The sequence below is a fragment of the Podarcis cretensis genome (assembly GCF_951804945.1).
Source record: "Podarcis cretensis genome assembly, chromosome: Z".
Classification (NCBI taxonomy): Eukaryota; Metazoa; Chordata; class Lepidosauria; order Squamata; family Lacertidae; genus Podarcis; species Podarcis cretensis.
This window is the reverse complement of record NC_137184.1, coordinates 40,720,867-40,740,280: the sequence shown is the minus strand read 5'-3', so window position 1 is coordinate 40,740,280 and position 19,414 is coordinate 40,720,867. Positions and strand designations below refer to the sequence as shown.

Below are 19,414 nucleotides of genomic sequence, written 5' to 3'. Positions count from 1 at the left end.
CCCCACAAAAAGTCCAAGAGGGATTCCCAAATTGTTATTATTATTGGTAATTAACTTTGCCTTCATTAATTCCCACCGCCATTCATCCATACTGGGTAATAATAAATTCTTTCATTCATGTTAAAATCTCTCCACTGTGATCACATACTGAGGGGGGGGGTGTCATTTTTTTCATTATATGAGCTCACTTCTATATGCTCAAAATCCACTTCCTTTTGTTTTCCATTTTCTGTTGTGTTTACGATAGTACCCTGATCTCCTCCTCTAGGACCTCCCACTTTTGTTTTTCCCCAGTCTTTTTCCAGAGATAGTTTCATGAATTTAATAGCATTGTTCTCTGAATTCACTCCAAATCATATGTAGAATGCTACATTTGAAGTTTTTCCGAAGTTTTCCCCCCCCTCTCATTTCCATCATCTCTTTCTCTGCATCTATGATTCCATCCTCTCCTTCTCCTCTAAACTCTTGAATGGAAGGCACTTCCATTTCACCATCTGCTTTCTCCCATTTTACTGTTCCCCATCCAATTCTGCCAGTTTTTCATCAATTTGGTCTCAAGTCTCTAGATAGTCTCCATCTCCATTTTCCATTTCATCTCTCTCTGATTTATCAAATGTTGATCTGATCACTTTTCATTGTTCAGCCTTCAACTGCTGAACAATCCCAATAGTCACCAAAAGATTCAAAATACCTTTGCCATACTGAGAGTTTCTGTTGTTCCACTTTAAGAATACAGTCACAGTCAAAGTAAGATTTTTTTTCCAACAGAAAGTAATTCATTCATTCAGCCTTTATTGGCATAATAGAGAGTAATTTACTTCCAGTTTATCAGCGCCATATTTTTTTTAAAGAATAAGAAGAAATAGATATTTTTCACACAAGGGGTCACCTCACCTATTTAATCTTTATTGCCAACCCTAAATCCAGTTTTCTGCTCTTGCTTAGACACTTTAACAACCAATTTTCCTTTATTATTCTTAGCGACAAAAGGTAGTTTTTGCAGGATTTCCAATTATAGATTTTCACCAGCAGACAGATAAATCTCTCTAAGACAGTTTTTTTCTTGTAGTGCTTGGGCACCATGTCAGGTCCTATGCTTGCCAGCTCATTCCAACCCCTTCTGAACCCCTAGGTGCAGACAGCAGAGAACAGCAAGATTTCCGATTGTGAAATTTCATTTCTCTCAATGTCACAGAGTTATCTTGTCTCAAAAGTGTTTAAGAAAGAGAGGGTGCAAATCAAAGAGATCTTATGTGGCGTTTGGATGCAATGTCAGTCCCTCGGCTCACCAGCTCATTTTAGGCCCCTCAAATCCCCCCAGGTGCCACAGCAGAAAACGGCTTTGATCAGAGCATTTGAGGTTACTCACTCGATCACTCTTTATCACAGAGTGATTTGATAGTCAGAACTTCAGCCTGATTACCATCGATCACCACGTAATTATCTTCTGTCAGTAGAGAGCTGATAGAAAGACAGCCAATCCGCCATTTCCTCCCCCGGAAGTCTCCACAATCCAATACTGTTTGCACCTGCAAAAGTTTCAGGCTGTGCATTGGTGCATGTCCCATAGCTTCCTGCTGAAATCCTGTAACTTTTAACTATAGGTTAAAAATATTTACAATCATTTGCATGTAAATATATATTAGGTGGCATTCAGCTAAGCTTAACTCAGAATAGACCTACTGAAATTAATGGATCTAACATAGTTATATTCATTAATTTTGATGGTTCTATCCCCGAGTAAAATTTAGTTGAATGTCACCCTTTAAGCTTCAGACTGAAGAACACAAATGTGGCTTGATAAGTGTATTCCTTTACTGGGGAAGATGATTGATTCCATCCTCTTAGCTTGTTGCAAAATTATATCCTCTGAACAGTTTTCCTAGGTGTTCGTTTCTCCCCAATACAAGCCTCAACATGGCAAATTAGAGCAAATCCTCCCAGCGCGTGCCACTGATCAATTTGGAGACAAGGCTCTATGTGCGACATCCTTCTTTTGAAAAGGACACAGTCACTAGTTATGCTTCAAGGAGCAGCCTTAAAATCTGAGAAACATAGAAAATCCATTTAGCACATGACATTATCGAAAGAAACATCAATAGCTTTGCTTCAGGAGGCAACCCTTTAAAAAAAGTTGTGAGGAAGTCTGCATTGATCAATAGACCCAAGATGTCACCTATTACACACATGAAACTTTCCTATATGCAGAGCTTGAGCTCAGAGATAGTAGCGAAAGCATGTATTTGCTTATGAAATGCAATGTTAGAGATACATAAAGGGGTGGGGGTTCCTTTCAACCTGCACCACCAGGGAGAAAAGACATTATTTACTCTTCTGTAAGGCACCTTGAAATAAGGTCAGTACTTATATAGAGATACAACTCTAGCCAAGTTGCACATCTTACAGAGTTCAGGTTTTGCCAACACAACTGAACCCTTAGTAAGGATCAAGTTAGGAGAGGAATTCCATTTCAAGAGGATGGGAGACAAGTCTTCCAGGACAGGCCCATGAAGCATGGGGCAAGATTGTAAAATGAAAGAAACTTGAAATGCACACACTCAAAAAGTATTGTCCTATTTAAAGTTAGGTCCAGCCTCCTTTTCATCTGAGTATGACTCAAGGTGGGATACACACCTTGCATTGGCTAGTCCTCTCCCTTCTGTAAGTAGAAATCAACCAGTTCCATAATCCTTGTAAGAAAGGACACTGCATATTTGTAAACGTCTACCATCTAATAAGATAAGGCTTCTTTCCCATTGGGGAAAGTGAAAGGACTAGCAGCAAAAGTGGGATTCAGAGCAAGTGGGCTTTTCTGTTATACACTCAAAAAAAATCCTTGAGATTTCCAAGCATTGCACAGGAATGCTTGGTGCAACTGATTTTGGGGTACTCGCATATCATTAAGAGATCAGAGCTCTGATTGTGCCATATGTTACTTGCTAAATTGCTACTCATAGGCAATATGAATTCACTACCAAGTAGCACACACACACACTTACACTTGTACAATTCCAACAAAAGAAGCACCCCACACACATCTAAGCAGCATTAAGGAAAGGGGTTTGAACTACTTTCATAATTTGCTTACTTTAGCATCGTGCAATATGTAACTATTTTACTCTTGCGTTAAACAAAGCACAACTATCTTAGCACCAAATATTTTCTATAGAGGTTGGCAAGATCAAGCCTTTAATACTGGAGAAAGAAGAATCCCGAACAAGAAATCACTTGTATTCTGGCAAACCATTATATTACACATGGGCAAATTTCACAAGGGATGCTTAAAAATGGTTGTTGCATTTCCTTGGCCGTCAAAGTATTGTTATAAAAAAATACATTGGCAAAAATGTATATTATTATGATTAAGCTTGTTAGTCACTTGTTAATTACGTAGTTCTTCAAACAACTCGCAACGTATTTTAGACATAGACGCAAGTAAAACACATTCACATAAAACATGCCATTTCATGAAAGATTCAGAAAGTAACACCCATCCCAATAGCAGCAGCAGAAAGCTTCAGCAGCACACTAACAGCAGACATAATCACCATCATAGTCCATGAAAAGAATAGTTCTAATCGGGCACCAAACAAAATGTCAGTAAAGGTGCTAGATGGACCTTGCTAGCGATGACATTCCACAAACAGGAAGCCACAACTGAAAAGGCCTTCCCCCTTCATCCTCCAACACTCCCTCAGACAAAGCACACAGAGAAGGGCCTCCTATGATCTAAGGCTCTGTGTAGGCCTTTATGTGGAGAAGCATTCCAGAAAACATTGGGGTCCACTGCCGAGGTGTCTTCCTAGAACAGGGGTCACCAACCCAGTGCTTGTGGAGAGCATGTTGCCCATGAAGGTTTCTCCTGGGCAAGTGCCCTAGACTCTGAACTTGCATTTTTTTAAAAAAAGTAAGTGCCTAGCCCTTCTAGAAAGAACAAAAGAAAGTTATGAAGCAAAATGTGCCGGTACCTTCTAAGCAATTTATGTAAAATGAGAGTAGTGTTTTTCCTGGTATGGAGGAATATTTTTCCTAGTATGGAGGAATGCTTCCTCTTGTTGTTAGATATAGCTCAGTTGGTAGAGCAGGTTGTGGGTTTGAGTCTCACATTGGCCAAAAAGATTCCTGCACTGCAGGGTGTTGGACTAGATGACCCTCATGGTCCCTTCCAACTCTACAATTCTATGATAGTGTCAAGGGTGCTTCCCAGCCAAAGGAATGCAGATGGCAGATAGGTAAGTATTTATTGGCAAAGATAATACAGTCGCTTCTACAGTTCTGGATATTTACGCACACCAATCTAGCATCACAGGCAGCAATTCGCAGATTCACGCTCTATGGAGCAGTTGCAGCAACATGGGGCCACTCCCCCTGCACCAGTTTATGTACCTTCCTCAACGGGTTGCACGCATGCAGCCAGAGACTGTGTCTGCGCAAAAACTCCCTTTTCAACCCCCTCCTGATTCTGGGAGGCAGTGGTGCAAGAGAGGGTGAGGAAGCACTGGCCCTTCACTTGCCTGACCTGCCTCTTCCTCATCCCCTTCCAACCCATCCTGTGCTCCACCCTTCAGCTCTGAAGCTTCCCCTGCCTCTGATTCTTGCTTCCTGGCTGGTACAGGTCCCCAGAAATCACTGACCCGCTCTCCTGAGTCAGACTCCAGCCCTCCAGCCCCCAGAGCATGCTCATCAGCGTCCCACCAGTCCCTGACAGAAAGCAACACCAATAGCATCAGTGCTTATGTCTGTGAAGTCTATGATAAGGACCTAGTTGACTTCCTATAAAAGGCAGAAGCTTATTGGGGATGGTTCTCTCTTCTTCTTCTTCTTCTTCTTTTTCCATGTTATACGACATTTGCCTTTGCAGCCATTTTGTGTTATGTTATGCTCCCTCTGTGGCAGCCATCTTGTGGCTAGCAACCCTAGCACTCACTGAAGATTCAAAATATGCCCACTAGTTGAAAAGGATTGGTGACCCCTGTTCTAGAAAGAACATTTTCCCAGCAATAGTGGTGTTCAAAAATGAATTAAAATTTCCATAGTACTTTAAGTATTTTAAAATAACAGCATAGTTATTTGGGGTTACGAAACGTTTCTGTGCCAGATTTGATGCAGATTCTGCTCTTTCATTTCATCAACAAATGACACAGGCTTGTCACTTATGTCTGTCTTTAACTTTTTAATAACTTTTTAATAGTTTTATTGTGTGGTTTTATATTTCATTACTTTAAAACACTTCGATATTTTTTTTCTAAATGACATAGCAGTATACAATTATTTTTCTATAAATAAAACAAATAATAACCCTGATTGTTTCCAACACTCACAAATCCCTTGGTCCAAAGCACTCTACAGTGGTGCCCCGCAAGACGAACGCCTCGCAAGACGGAAAACCCGCTAGACGAAAGGGTTTTCCGTTTTGGAGGCGCTTCGCAAAACGAATTTCCCTATGGGCTTGCTTCGCAAGACGAAAATGTCTTGCGAGTTCCTGCAGATTTTTCCCCCCTTTTCCTAAGCCGCTAAGCCGCTTATTAGCTGATCCGCTGATAAGACGCTTAACAGCTGATCGCTAAAAGCCGCTAAACCGCTAATAGCGCTAATCCGCTAAACTGTCAATGGGCTTGCTTCGCAAGACGAAAAAACCGCTATACGAAGAGCCTCACGGAACGGATTAATTTCATCTTGCGAGGCACCACTGTATATCTGACAATAACATTTGCAACTGATACACTACATCTGAAAGTGCATTCTTAGCAGCTGCTGTGGAACTACATCTGCTTAGATGTGAGCTATTTTGCCAAACACCTTTTTGTAAAGAAACGAAGGTGCTTTTTGAAGAAAAAGAAGCACTTTGCAAAGAGCCCCATTTAACAAAGCTCTTTAGCATTTCTTCCAAAAGGAATATAAAATTCAATGAATCAGTCATTCAGTTATTGTTAGTATTGAGGACACTGAAATAACAGCACCTCTATTAGTTGTCACCATTTAAGACTTTTAAAATAACACCTTCTTTTTAAACCTAATACTTATAGCAGAACACTGACTATATTTTAAAGAATCACCCTTTGCTGAATTTTGTCCTTCATGTGCATAGGCAAGCCTCAGCAAACCCTTACTATACAGCTATAGAATGCACAGCAGAATGGCTCAACAAGGTTACTGGAAGCAGCTTTCTGGAACTTACCCGAATTTCTCTTCGACACCAGCTTCACATCAGCGCTGAATACACTGCAACTCACAAGGAACAAGAAGATGGACAGCTTCATCTTGGAGTCCCTTTGGCAGCTGAAATACAAACATGATATATAAGGTCCTTATCCAAGCACCACACATACTGAGTGTCCATGTGATCAGTTTTGCAGAGGGCAGCTTCATGCTTGAAGGGTTGTTTGGGTCCAAATCTGGTTGACATGTTTTTATTATTTAAAAAAAAAACTAAGAAAAGAGAACAGACTTGGGTCTTTGAAGTTTCCTGTCTGCAGTTAGCAATTAGATGACCACTTGAGACAGCAGATCTTCTCGAAGCCTTATCCACTACAACAGGATGCATTTTTTATTTAAATTATAAAGGTAAAGGGACCCCTGACCATTAGGTCCAGTCGTGGCCAACTCTGGGGTTGCCCTGCTCATTTCGCTTTATTGGCCGAGGGAGCCAGCGTACAGCTTCCGGGTCATGTGGCCAGCATTGCTAAGCCGCTTCTGGCGAACCAGAGCAGTGCACGGAAATGCCGTTTACCTTCCCGCCGGAGCGGTACCTATTTATCTACCTGCACTTTGACGTGCTTTTGAACTGCTAGGTTGGCAGAAGCTGGGACCGAGCAACGGGAGCTCACCCCGTTGCAGGGATTTGAACCGCCAACCTTCTGATTGGCAAGCCCTAGGCTCTGTGGTTTAACCCACAGCGCCACCCGTTTCCCTTCATTTAAATTATAGTTACTCTTAAATTGACATCTATAGCTATTAGAATATGCAAATTGGTGCCTTTGTTCCCTTTTGGGTTATTATTTTTCTCTTTTGTAGCCACCCAAAGACACACACACATACAAATATCTAGTCAATACATTTATTCCTCTCTATTATTACTTCTTGCTTATTGCTGGGACGCAGGTGGCCCTGTGGGTTAAAGCCTCAGCGCCTAGGGCTTGCCGATCGAAAGGTCGGCGGTTCGAATCCCTGTGGCGGGGTGCGCTCCCGCTGCTCGGTCCCAGCACCTGCCAACCTAGCAGTTCGAAAGCACCTCCGGGTGCAAGTAGATAAATAGGGACCGCTTACCAGCGGGAAGGTAAACGGCGTTTCCGTGTGCGGCTCTGGCTCGCCAGAGCAGCGATGTCACGCTGGCCACGTGACCCGGAAGTGTCTCCGGACAGCGCTGGCCCCTGGCCTCTTAAGTGAGATGGGCGCACAACCCCAGAGTCTGTCAAGACTGGCCCGTACAGGCAGGGGTACCTTTACCTTTACCTTTATTATTACTTAAATGCACTTATCAGTAGAGCATGAGACTCTTAATCTCAGAATCATGGGTTTGAGTCCCAGGTGGATTCCTGCATTGCAGGGCATTGGACTAGATGATGTTTGTGGTCCCTTCCAATTCTATGATTAATATTTCAAAGATCTCTAAGTGGTGTAAAGTCCCCCCCCAAAAAAAAAAAAATCACATTGAAACTAAAGCTATTAAAATATGTCCACTAAAGCTTCCTCTCTGGTACAATGGCTGAAGCTAGTTATTTAAGCAGCCACGCTAACCCTACTCACTTGAGATAAACCCCAAGAAATTCAGCAGGACTTACTTCTGAGTAGGCATGGTTATGATCGCACTGTTACAAGTCTGAATCTGTGCTCAAGTGAAAGATGGAGCGATCCCTCCATCCCTCCCTCACTTTGCTTTTACATCAGTAGCCCTTCGGTAGTGACTCAGCCCATTCTCTGTTTTTCTCCCCCCCCTCCCAGTCTTAAATTCAGTTCTCCACATTTCCATATTAATGTGCAATGGGGAAAAAATCTTCATGAAAATACATTGGTACAGTAGTGCAAATTTCTCCTACTATACAAATTATTGTATGCAATTTTCCCTAATAAACACAAATTTGCAAGCAGTTTTCTGCAATATAATGCATTTTTCTATGATACTTTCACGAATATATGCATTTTTAAGCATGCATTCCCACAATAAATACGTTTCTAAAAACATTGTTTGGTTGGAGAACCTCACTGCAAAATTCAGAGAAGGGTGAATTCAGAAGGGCAGCTGCCTTTTAGTTCATACATTGTTCCAGGAAGTGCAAATTAGAGGGTTTCACATTAAAATGTGAACTGGACCAAATTTCTCCCCTATCCCTTTGGCACATACAACTCTATCTGCCCACACTTCACCACTGCTCACTCACCACAGTGCTTTCCTGCCTTCCAGTTGTACATGCAATCAATATACAGTACAATGGTACCTCAGGTTACATACGCTTCAGGTTACATACGCTTCAGGTTACAGACTCTGCTAACCCAGAAATAGTGCTTCAGGTTAAGAACTTTGCTTCAGGATGAAAAGAGAAATCGTGCTCTGGCGGTGCGGCGGCAGCGGGAGGCCCCATTAGTTAAAGTGGTGCTTCAGGTTAAGCACAGTTTCAGGTTAAGAACGGACCTCTGGAACGAATTAAGTACTTAACCTGAGGTACCACTGTATTGCTTTTAGATCCCCTATTTTGCAAATCCTCTGGAAAAGGACATATTTGTATTGGGTCAAGACACCTTCAATATCTTACTCAGGATTTTAACGCCTGCAGTTAGCCACTCTCTTGGGTTTGCTCATTTCAGTTTCTAAACTGCCTCTGCTTGTTAACAACACTAACACTGCAGCCTACAAAAATGAACAGCATAAATTGTATACCCATCATGTCTATAGAGTTAAAATTATCCCAACGCCTCCTTAATCATGTCTATGAGATCCTACCTCAAAACACGGTGCTTTGCACTTAGATGAGACAACTGAGAAGGAGTTTCACAGATGTAGGGGTAATCACCAAACACACCTCTTCTTAAAAAGAAAAAGGGGGAAAAATAGTTTTCTGAACAACAAGGGACAGAAATAGAACTGGCTTCAGGAAGCATCATTACTTACTTATATTGCACTATTGACGCCCATGGTACTTTGCAATGCATGAGTGTACAACCTAAACTTCTCCACAGCAGAAACAGAGAAGAAATGAGAGAGACAAGTGAACAATGGAAGATTTGTTCCCAGAAATTTCAGGTTGGCCCAACCAGCGGCAGAGGAAGCCGCTCAGGCACTTGGGTCGGCGCACCCAGGGGTGGGGCGAGCCACCCATAGGGGTGGGGAACACCTCAGGGCCTCCGGAGTCTGTCTGCCTCCTCCCACTCAGCCACCCTACAGGTGGTGGGGAGGCAGCGGGTGGACAGTTTGGGCAGCATGGAGCCTGCATGTGCCCAAGCCACTGCAGCTCTCCCAAGAGAGACATGTGGCTTGGGCATGCTGCAGACCCCGCGGTGAGTGCTGCCTGGCATTTTGTCACCCACCTCAGTGGTGACACCCGGGGTGGACCACACCCACCGCACCCACCACACCCCTCTTCCTCCGCCCCTGGGCCCAACTTGAGGATACCCACTTTTTAACACGATGAATAGTTCCTATAGTCCAGAAGAAGTCACCATCATGCAACCGACAGTGCAGACACAGAAGCTAGTCACAGGCGTCTGGTTCTGCATAACATTCAATTGCCTAAGGCATTTGGATGCTTGAAGTGAATGACAAGAAGACACCTCTCACAATGCTACTTCAGCACTGGTGATGTGACAGAATCAGGCAATAGTCCACAGTCAATAGGGGACTCAGCAGATTACAACACAACCAAGGACCAAAACTAGGAATCAGGTGCAAGGAGTCAGAGACCTGGGTTTTTTCCTCCAGCAAGTGGATGACTCTAGAGGAAAATCTTGTATAATCAGGCCTCCTAGATCACAGTTGTTGGGAGTGAATGAGTTCCAGTGATTGCTTAGTTATAAATGGACCCATTATTCACAAGTACACCCTTTACTCCTGAGTAGCATCATGACTTTGGATACTTAGATATATGCTATGTTGATGTTCTTTAGTCAGGACCAGAATCTTTGTGAACCAGTATTCTCAGGGGCTGTGGGATAGCTTCAACTTCTCCTCTGAAGGCTGCAGAGGCTCTTCAGTTCCTCACAGTCTTCAACCTGTGGAGTATCTGACTCATCATTGAGGATGCCATGTCTGTAACCAGCTCAGGGTTGAGCATGACAGCCACCTTTCCAGGCACTGCCCAGACTTGCTTAAGCAAGGTGGAGGTCCTGTGTATCTTTAGACCAAGGGACCAGAGATGTGACTCCTCCCCATGCTGTTGAGCAAGGACTGTGAGCCCTCCAGATGTTGTTGGACTCCAGAAGCCACCCCCAGCCAACATGGACCCAGGGATGATGGGATTTGGAGTCTAACAACATCTGGAACACCACAGGTTGTTCCCTGCTATAAGGCTAGAGGGAAAGGGCTGTAGTTCAGTAGTGGACAATTGGCTATGCATGCAGAAGGTTCCAGGTTGAATACCGGGTATCTCCAGGTAAGGCTTGATGAGAACCCTAACTGAAATTCTGGAGAGCCACTACCAGTCAGTGCAGACCATGTGTGAGAAACTTTGATCCTCCAGATGTTGCTGAACTACAACCACCCTGAGACCTCCAGGTATAGGGCGGTATATAAATTCAATAAATAAAAAATAAATAAATCACCTATGGCCACTGGCTGTGCTTGCAAAGGCTGACAGGAGAATAGCCACAGGCACCAACTCCAGGGAGCCCTGGGGGACCGAGCACCCACAAAATTTTGTTGTTCAGTACCTGCTCTGTGGGGCTTTGGATGTGACTTCCAGGTCCTGTCTGAGGCCTCAGGGGGCCTTGGACACGATGTCCAAGGGCCTTGAAATTGGCATCCTAGACCTCACAGGGCATCTGACATCACTTTCAGGGGTGATATCATGTTATGTTGATGACACTGGGCACCCATGATCTGGGGCCCAAGTCAGCACCTCTGAGCATTGCCAATGGCCAGGGATGGGAGTTGTTGTTTGTCAAGATCTGGAAGGCCATATATTTCCCATGCCTGGTGTGGACAATACTGAGCTGGATGGATGGGCCATTGGTCTGACTTGGTCTAAAGAAGATTCCTCTGCCCCCTGGGCATCCCACTGGACTCAAAGAATGAGAACATGGGTAACCACTTAGAAAGAATGCCGTGTTCCCAGAAAAGAGGGGTGTCTGCTGCATTTTTCTTCCCACTCCCAATCAACATTTCAAATGGAAGCTTTATTATAAGACAACTTCCACTCCACCCCCCTCTTTCCCACCCTGAGCATCTTAGTACCAGCATACCACTCTGCAAAGCGAATGTAAAAGGCTGGGTATAATCACTTACATGATAGTGATTACTCTGCTTATTCAATTATTTCAAAATTACCATGTACATTTTAAAGATTCTTTCTTCCCTTCCATATTATGGGCTATAAATATGCAGCGCTTCGTATTCCTGAAGTTTTTGTTCCCTTGAGCACTCAATGCTTTCTGGTTCCCTGGGGTTAGAGCACTAGAGAACCAAAAGAAAACTGGGAAAATTATGAGATGTGAAAGCTGTCCGACAATGGTTAATGAAGGAATTAGTATGCTGGGGGGGGGGGAGTTCTTAACCTTTCCTCGGAGTATCAAATCCCAGTACAAGAAGGGCCATCTTGACAAGAGAGCGATTTTTTTCCCTTAAAGTAATTGAACTAAATCTTATGACAGATAATTGTAATGATGATGTTATGCTAGGATGATTTTCAAGTGTAGCTTTGCAAATTACTTTCCCCACTTTGCTCTCTTCAGATAGAGACAGGTAACTTCCATAGTGTATTACAGCACGGTCATATAAATGTCTGATCAGAACTGAGTCCTATTGAGTTCAAATGGACTAAGTTAGGGTTGTATCCAGCATACTCTGAGTAGACCCACTGAAATTCAGTCCTTGGAGAGTGAGTGTGGTGTACAGTGTCAAACTAGGACATAGGAAACTGAGACTCCAATCCCCACTCAGCCATAAAGCCTGTGACCTTAGGCCAGTCGCTGCCTCTCAGCCTAACCTACATCATAAGTTGTTTTGGAGAGAGAAAAAATTGGATAAAATATAATCAATCAATCAATTAATAGTAAAAGCCAATTAATATCAATGGGTCTACACCACGTTGGACATGTACTTAGATCTACTTAGAAGTCATTGCTACCACATTTGTTAAATGGGGTTAGAAATGCAGGAAAATGGGTTAGGAATGTGACCTCGTCTCCTCTTCCTGTCGTCCCACCACTAAGTACCTAAATGTGCAGAAAGCATGCTTGTTTAAAAAGGAGCTCCCCCCCAAAGCTCCTGTAATCCCCATCCTAGCTAGAAGAGTATCTCAGTAGCCATCCCAGAATCCCACCTTCTACTAGAAAGACACACTCAGTGGGGACATTTCATGTGGTACTGTAGGTAGAAGGAAAGACAAGCTACCCACCAAAATACAAGTACCCATTAAGCATTGTTACAGAATCGCTTTTCGCCAGTCACATGATGCAAGATGATCCTATACTCTGGAACAGAAGGGCAGCCCCTTATACTTCACCAAAAGAGATTTGCATATGCTAAGCTTTTGGGGCAAAGTAGTATCATTTAATGTGACCAGGTGACCTGTGCGTCAGCTTACTCAGCTGCCCAGAGTTGTTGCCGCTGTTGATGGGCAACTTCAAAGCCCCTCCTGTCCCCCCTCTCCTTAGGGTTCTTTAACTTTAAACTAGACTTGGACTGAGCTGTCCTTCAAATAGAGGGCTGTTCTCTGTTAAGTAGAACATATGGCTTTCATACTCCAAAGCAAGTGTTCATAAGAATGCGTGCCTACAAATAAAATCCTATGTGCATTTGCTTAGAAACAATGTGTATTCAACAAGGAGCCAAATGGCATCAGTTGGTGCAAAGAAGCTGGGGTGGGAGTAATTTTTAACAGAAAACTGGTATGGGGCCTTGGTCCAGAATGTGGACTGGGGCCCCAAGGATGATGTTTCTTAAAACTAAAGGTGGCCACTTTCAAGACCCTAATAGTAGTTCAGCCAAAAGAAAGGAAGAGTACCACTGTCCAGGTATTCCTTCTTTATGGATTCTAGAATAAGCATTATGACACACTACACACACACACACACACACACACATTCTTATAGAAATATTAGGCATGGCAGGCCAATTAAAGTCTGCAGTATAATGGTATGAGTTTGTGGGTGCCAGAACCCTCTAATCCCTGGATCCAGCAAGTGTTAGAATTTAATCTAAGCAATAAGACTTTTATTGTGTAAAGTGAGTTAGACTGGGAGTTAGTGACTGGACCAGAGTCAACATCTCAGCATCATGGCTGGTGAGGTCTTTGTCCAACACTCTGTCCACCACACCATCCCAGTGCTGTTAAACTCCAGAACCTCAAATTTGGAAAATAATGATCCTCTGTCTTTAAAATGAGGTGTGCATTTTTCAGAAGTGAAATAAAAATTGGGGCAATCTCTCTCACACACACCAGAAAGAAAAACTTTACAAGGAAGTCTGCAAAAACAATTTCTAAACAGTCTTTTAAAGCACACATCTCAGAATGAGGTTAGCAAAATTTCTTGCAAATTAGTTGTTTTTTCAAAAAAGTACTTGTCAGAAATAAACGAAAATAATTTAACCCTGCCTGGTTTCAGTTCTCAAAATGTCACTGTGATTTTGAATGATTGCCTCCCTCTGCCAGTCAATAAATGCACTAAGAATCCCATGATGCTGCTATCCCTGGGTAAAAAAGAGTTTGATTTTGGGATGGTTTGACACCTCCGTTCCTCTTTCGCCTCCAGCAAGCCTGACATTTACATAAATATGTTGTAATAACATTAACAAATACTGGGGACTGACGCTTAGCAACACTGACACGTACCTGTAATTAAGGCTACACATTATAATGTGATGGAGATTAATTTATTGGATGCAACAGATTTCACTATTGGTTTCCTGCAGTTAAGGAATTGCCAAAAAAAAAAAAAATCACGTGACAACAGAATCACAGCTAAGCAGAGTAATATCCCAAGGCTTTGTGTTATGTGGCTTTAGGGTGCAATCCAGCTGCATTACGCTCAATGAAAGCCTTGCCCCTGACTTTAGAAGGGAAAGTGAGAAAGCAAAAGCTGAACTAGAGGTGAAAAGTATGTGCCTGCTGCAGAGGAAGTCAGCCCAGTGTCAAGATCCCCCTCCTCTCTGCCATGAAAGCATAGCTATGAATATACATTACATTATATGATCACATTTTAACATGCACTATCCAGGGAACCTTCACTGCAGATTCAGGGTGCACCTAGGTGTTTATAATGCAACAGATTAACTGAACAGGGTTATACCCAAGTCTATGACAGGACTCTTAGCACAGACCTGTGGCAGGCTTTCTCCTAATGCATGGGCAGCACTTAAAGAGCCATTGCAGATCATTCACTCAACCTGAATAAATACACATGACCTCTGCAAACAAAAAAAGGGGGCAGTGTGTTGCCGCTAAATGACATTGTTCACAGTGATGCCAGGAAGACAATTTCATTAGATGACAGGATTAGACATCCAACTTCCTTTCTGTTCTGAACAAAGGAGAGGTGCAAAGAGCTTCTCTCTGTAACTGATGTAGGTGCCTTTTCCCCTATACTGGTAGGGCAAGTGCTGGGGGTGCGCACCCACACCATTCTGTGCTCTTGTTTCTTTCTCTGCTCCATCAGATGTGGCAGCCAGTTTGTGCTTTAACACACTCCAAGACACCCAGACCTCAGCTGGCCTAATCCAAAACTGTCTCCCAACAAGTTGGGTGGATCTCAAAACCACCCAGATTTGGCCTGGCTCAGTTTGGACTTCAGCAGAACCTGGATCATAGCCCTAACAGGAGTCAGGTCCTCTTCTGCATCCAGCTACTTTAACATCAGGAAGATTGAGTAATCCCTGGGCCCTTTCTGGCCAGAAACAAAAAGCAACAAATGGGGTTGATTGCACAAGGGAAAGCAGAGCTATTTCAGTCTGAACATATGACTCCCCAGAATGGATTGCATCGGACAATGCAGACATCCTAGATTTAGAGCAGTGGTTCTCAACCTGTGGGTCCCCAGATGTTCTTGGACTACAACTCCCATCATCCCTGAGCTCTGGCCTTCCTAGCTAGGGGTGATGGGAGTTGCAGTCCAACAACATCTGGGGACCCACAGGTTGAGAAAGGCTGATTTAGAGGGTCATGATTTAAAAATTGGCTGGCACACATGCCTTTGGTATGGGAAGGCAAAAAATCTGTAAGAGTTTTATAAACCATATTCTTAGGAAGAATCTGCACAGAGTTTCAGAGAAATATAAAAATCTGCTGGAAAGAAAAACACGTTTATGGCTATTTCCCATTGAAGCAATTGCAATTAAAAGAGTCAATATGGACAAACAATGGTCAGCTTACAGGGAACTGCTGGATTTTAGGGGGGGGGGCAAACTGAAACCAATGGAAAACCTAAGGAGCCAAGTTACGGACTGGTTGCAATATCACAATATACATGATATGTTTAAATTAAATAGACAGAATGCTTTTTTGAACCAAAGCTCACAATTCAGGGAGGGGGGGACTCTTGCAAAACAAAGAAAAACTTTTGTCTAAAATGTATAATTAGAATGGGAATGGGAAACAATTATTATTAGAATGGGAAACAAAGACAAGCTTCTTAAAGCTTCAATGACACACTGGGCAATAGATATAGGACACAATATAGATCTTAACCTCTGGGAGAAACTTTGAAATTTACAGCATGTTATTCATTGAAAGGGACGCAGGTGGCGCTGTGGGTTAAAGCCTCAGCGCCTAGGGCTTGCCGATCGAAAGGTCGGCGGTTCGAATCCCTGCGGCGGGGTGCGCTCCCGCTGCTCGGTCCCAGCGCCTGCCAACCTAGCAGTTCGAAAGCACCTCCGGGTGCAAGTAGATAAATAGGGACCGCTTACCAGCGGGAAGGTAAACGGCGTTTCCGTGTGCGGCTCTGGCTCACCAGATGCAGCTTTGTCACGCTGGCCACGTGACCCGGAAGTGTCTCCGGACAGCGCTGGCCCCTGGCCTCTTAAGTGAGATGGGCGCACAACCCCAGAGTCTGTCAAGACTGGCCCGTACGGGCAGGGGTACCTTTACCTTTTATTCATTGAAAGAATATTTGATTTTAAAAAAATATATTTCCGATTTTTCTAATAACAACATTTTTTCTTAACATATCATCTCCAAATTTACATTGATTGACACCCCCGATTTTCCTTTCCCCCCTTTTATTTCCCTTGCATCTAATTATTTTTCTTCACTTAATTTCAAATTCTTTTTCACATCCTAATTTTACCTTCAGTTCATAAATGTTACAACAATCCTGCTAGTGTTTCCACGTTTTTACAGTGCTCTTTAGAGTAATCTATTAAAAAAATTCCATTCTTGATTTAGTTTTCCTTCATCTTGGTACCTGACCTTCACGGTTAATTTAGCCATTTCGGCATAGTCTATCATCTTATTTGTCCATTCTTCTTTCGTTGGGACATTCTCTTCTTTCCACTTCTGGGCAAGTAGCATTCTGGCAGCTGTGGTCACATACATAAATAGTCTCTTTTGCTTCTTTGGCACTTTAAACATCTCCTAGTATTCCTAGTAAAAGGCCTCTGGATTTTTAACAAACGCATTTTTAAACATTTTTTTCATTTCATTGTATATCATTTCCCAGAAGCCCCTCACCTTTTTACACATCCACCACATATGAAAAAACATACCTTCTTTATCTTTACATTTCCAACATAGGTGAGATGAATTTTTATACATCCTAGTAAGTTTTAACGGTGTTAAATACCATCTATACATCATTTCCATATAATTTTCTTTTAGTGAACTGCATGCCATAAATATTAAATTCTCTTTCCACAGTTTTTCCCATGATTCAAATGGTATGTTATACCCTATGTCTTGTGCCCAGTGCAGCCTTACAGTCTTGAAAGAAAACTATTTGAAAATGATTCATAGATAGTACTTAACACTGAGTAGGTTGGCTAAGATTTACAAGACAGAATCAGATAAGTGTTGGAAGTGTAAAGAGGTGGAGGGAATGTTCTTTCACATGTGATGGACCTGTAAAAAAGTAAAAGTATATTGGAGAATGATTTATAATGAAGTGAAAAAAATGTTCAAAATTACTTTCCCCAAAAAGCAGAGCCCTTTTTGCTGGAGATCACCAAAACTGATATCCCAGGTGTCAGAAAAGCTTATTTATGTATGCAACAACTGTGGCCCGTTTTTTGTTAGCCCAAAAAGGAACGTGAGCAAGGTCCCAACTAAAGAGGATTGTCAACTTAAATTGACAGAATATGCACAACTTGCAGATTTAACACATAGAATACAGTGGTGGAGGAAGAGGGGGGCAGGGGGAGCGCACCGGCCCTGGCAGCATGATCCCGGCTGCCCCCCCACCTGTGCTGGGCGCCATGCCCCACAGGCAGTGTGCCGTGCCCCCCAGGACACACACAGCAGCCACACCTCTGCTTGCTCTCTGCCCCCCAGTGCCGGAGCATGAAGCTCCGCCACTGATAGAATAAGAGAGCAAGAAGAACATACATTTAAAGAAGATTGGAAAACATTTATTGAGTATGTGGAAAATAACTGTGTACAGTTGAAAATGCTAGCAGCGTTAAGATAAATTCAACAGAGTAAATAATTTTTGGGTGTAAAAGTGGAAAATTGATTTGAATGGTTATAGTAGGAAATGCAGGGATGTAGGATATGTAAAATGAACCATGGAAAGAGAAGAAGGGAAGTTATTGGATACTTTAAAGTTTGTAAAATGTTTATCTGAAATTGTAAAAAAGAAAATTTAATAAAAATTATTATAAAAAAAGAACATTTGACTCCCTGATCCTGTGGTCTTCCAGATGTCCCTGCACTCCCATCACTCCCAACAAGCAGAGTCAATAGTCAGGGGCAGGGGCATCATCTTGCCTTCAGGATTGTGGGTTCCCGCCACCGTAATGCAGACATGAGACATCACATGCACACACCTGGACATTGTGTGTATGATGTCACATGCACAACACACAACATCATGTTTTGGGACTCCCCCCCAAAATGTGATGTGATGTTGCATATTGTGCTTGGGATGTCACACACACTACATGCAGGCTTGTGTGTGTGATGTATCATGTCTGTGTTGTGTGTGGTGGCTGGCGCTGCTGGCTCCTCTTCCTCCTCCTCTCCACAGGCAGCAAGGCACCCTTTTCTGTGGGGAGGGGCTCAGACTCGGAGGCAGAGAGATGGAGGGTGGAGCTGAACTGCTTCTCTCTCAGAGGCAGTGCTGCAGAGGCGGGCTGGCTCTCTCTGGCTTTGCTGATTGACATTATGGGTGTCTAGCTCCTACAATTATGTTATGGCCCCTTGGAATTAGCTCCTATGGTCAGGGATGAAGGGAGTTGGAGCCAAACATCTTGGGGGGGGGAGGGACACAGGTTCTTCACCCCTGGAAATGGCAAAGAGATCCGTATTTCATTGCTAAATCCAATTACAGTTCCACCTCAAAAAATAATGTGAAACCTCAATATAAAAAATGGTACATATATGGAACAGTGCTATAGTCCAATAGTACGACAGAATTTCTTTTATCAGGGTAATGCCCTGTTCAAGCCTTATTAGGGAATATTTCAAGTGTTCCTTAAAATAATTTTTTTTTAAATCCCATTAAAATTATTGCTATTTTTGACAGTCTTGTTCCTGATGTTAACAGCACATTTAATATCATTGCAAAAATGCAAAGTCTGGTTTTATCCTAGATATTTCTATGTAATGTTGGACAGAGAACAGTTATAGGCCCATTTTTAGTGCATTTACAAATTGGAAGAGGGAGAGAGAGAAATCATTTAAGTTACAGTGCTGTATGATATTAATATTTTTTAATATTAAAAAATAGCAGTACTAGCCCCTACACAATTTTCAATTATTTGAACTTCATGCATTCATAAACCTCATACCAACTGGAAGTGTGAGATGTCAGAAAGTTGCTCCAATTAGTGAAGGTATTAGCCACAGAAATGTGTAACCACAGTAGCCTTCCTTCCATACAACTGTATGGAACATCAGTGGGTAGGGGCAGAGGGGAAATTTGATTCAATTTGCATTTATAGGCAAACCTACCTAATTCACAATTTCCTAAACACGCCAACTGAAACACAGCCATCCTAGGAAATTCACAATTCTCCAGATTTTGCAATACAGTTCTTCAGCCAATTAACTTAAACAGGATACTGTAGAGTTGGAAACTGTAGAGTTCAGAAAAGAGCAACCCAAATGATCAAGGG

The 19,414-nt window shown here is 42.7% G+C and overlaps 1 protein-coding gene across 4 annotated transcripts in view; it reads right to left on the bottom strand.

The window, feature by feature from the left end:
• IL1RAPL2 (interleukin 1 receptor accessory protein like 2) overlaps positions 1 to 19,414 on the bottom strand; it is a 495,328-nt gene that overhangs the window by 462,596 nt on the left and 13,318 nt on the right. For 2 of the 4 annotated variants that reach the window (XM_079962769.1, XM_079962770.1), the window contains exon 2: positions 6,179 to 6,279. In XM_079962769.1, the coding sequence (XP_079818895.1) occupies positions 6,179 to 6,260 (82 nt within the window). In that variant the 5' untranslated portion in view covers positions 6,261 to 6,279. Of the gene's footprint in view, positions 1 to 1,369; positions 1,530 to 6,178; positions 6,282 to 8,938; positions 9,151 to 19,414 lie in introns of those variants that run through there. The other 2 variants (XM_079962768.1, XM_079962772.1) reach the window with 2 other exon arrangements.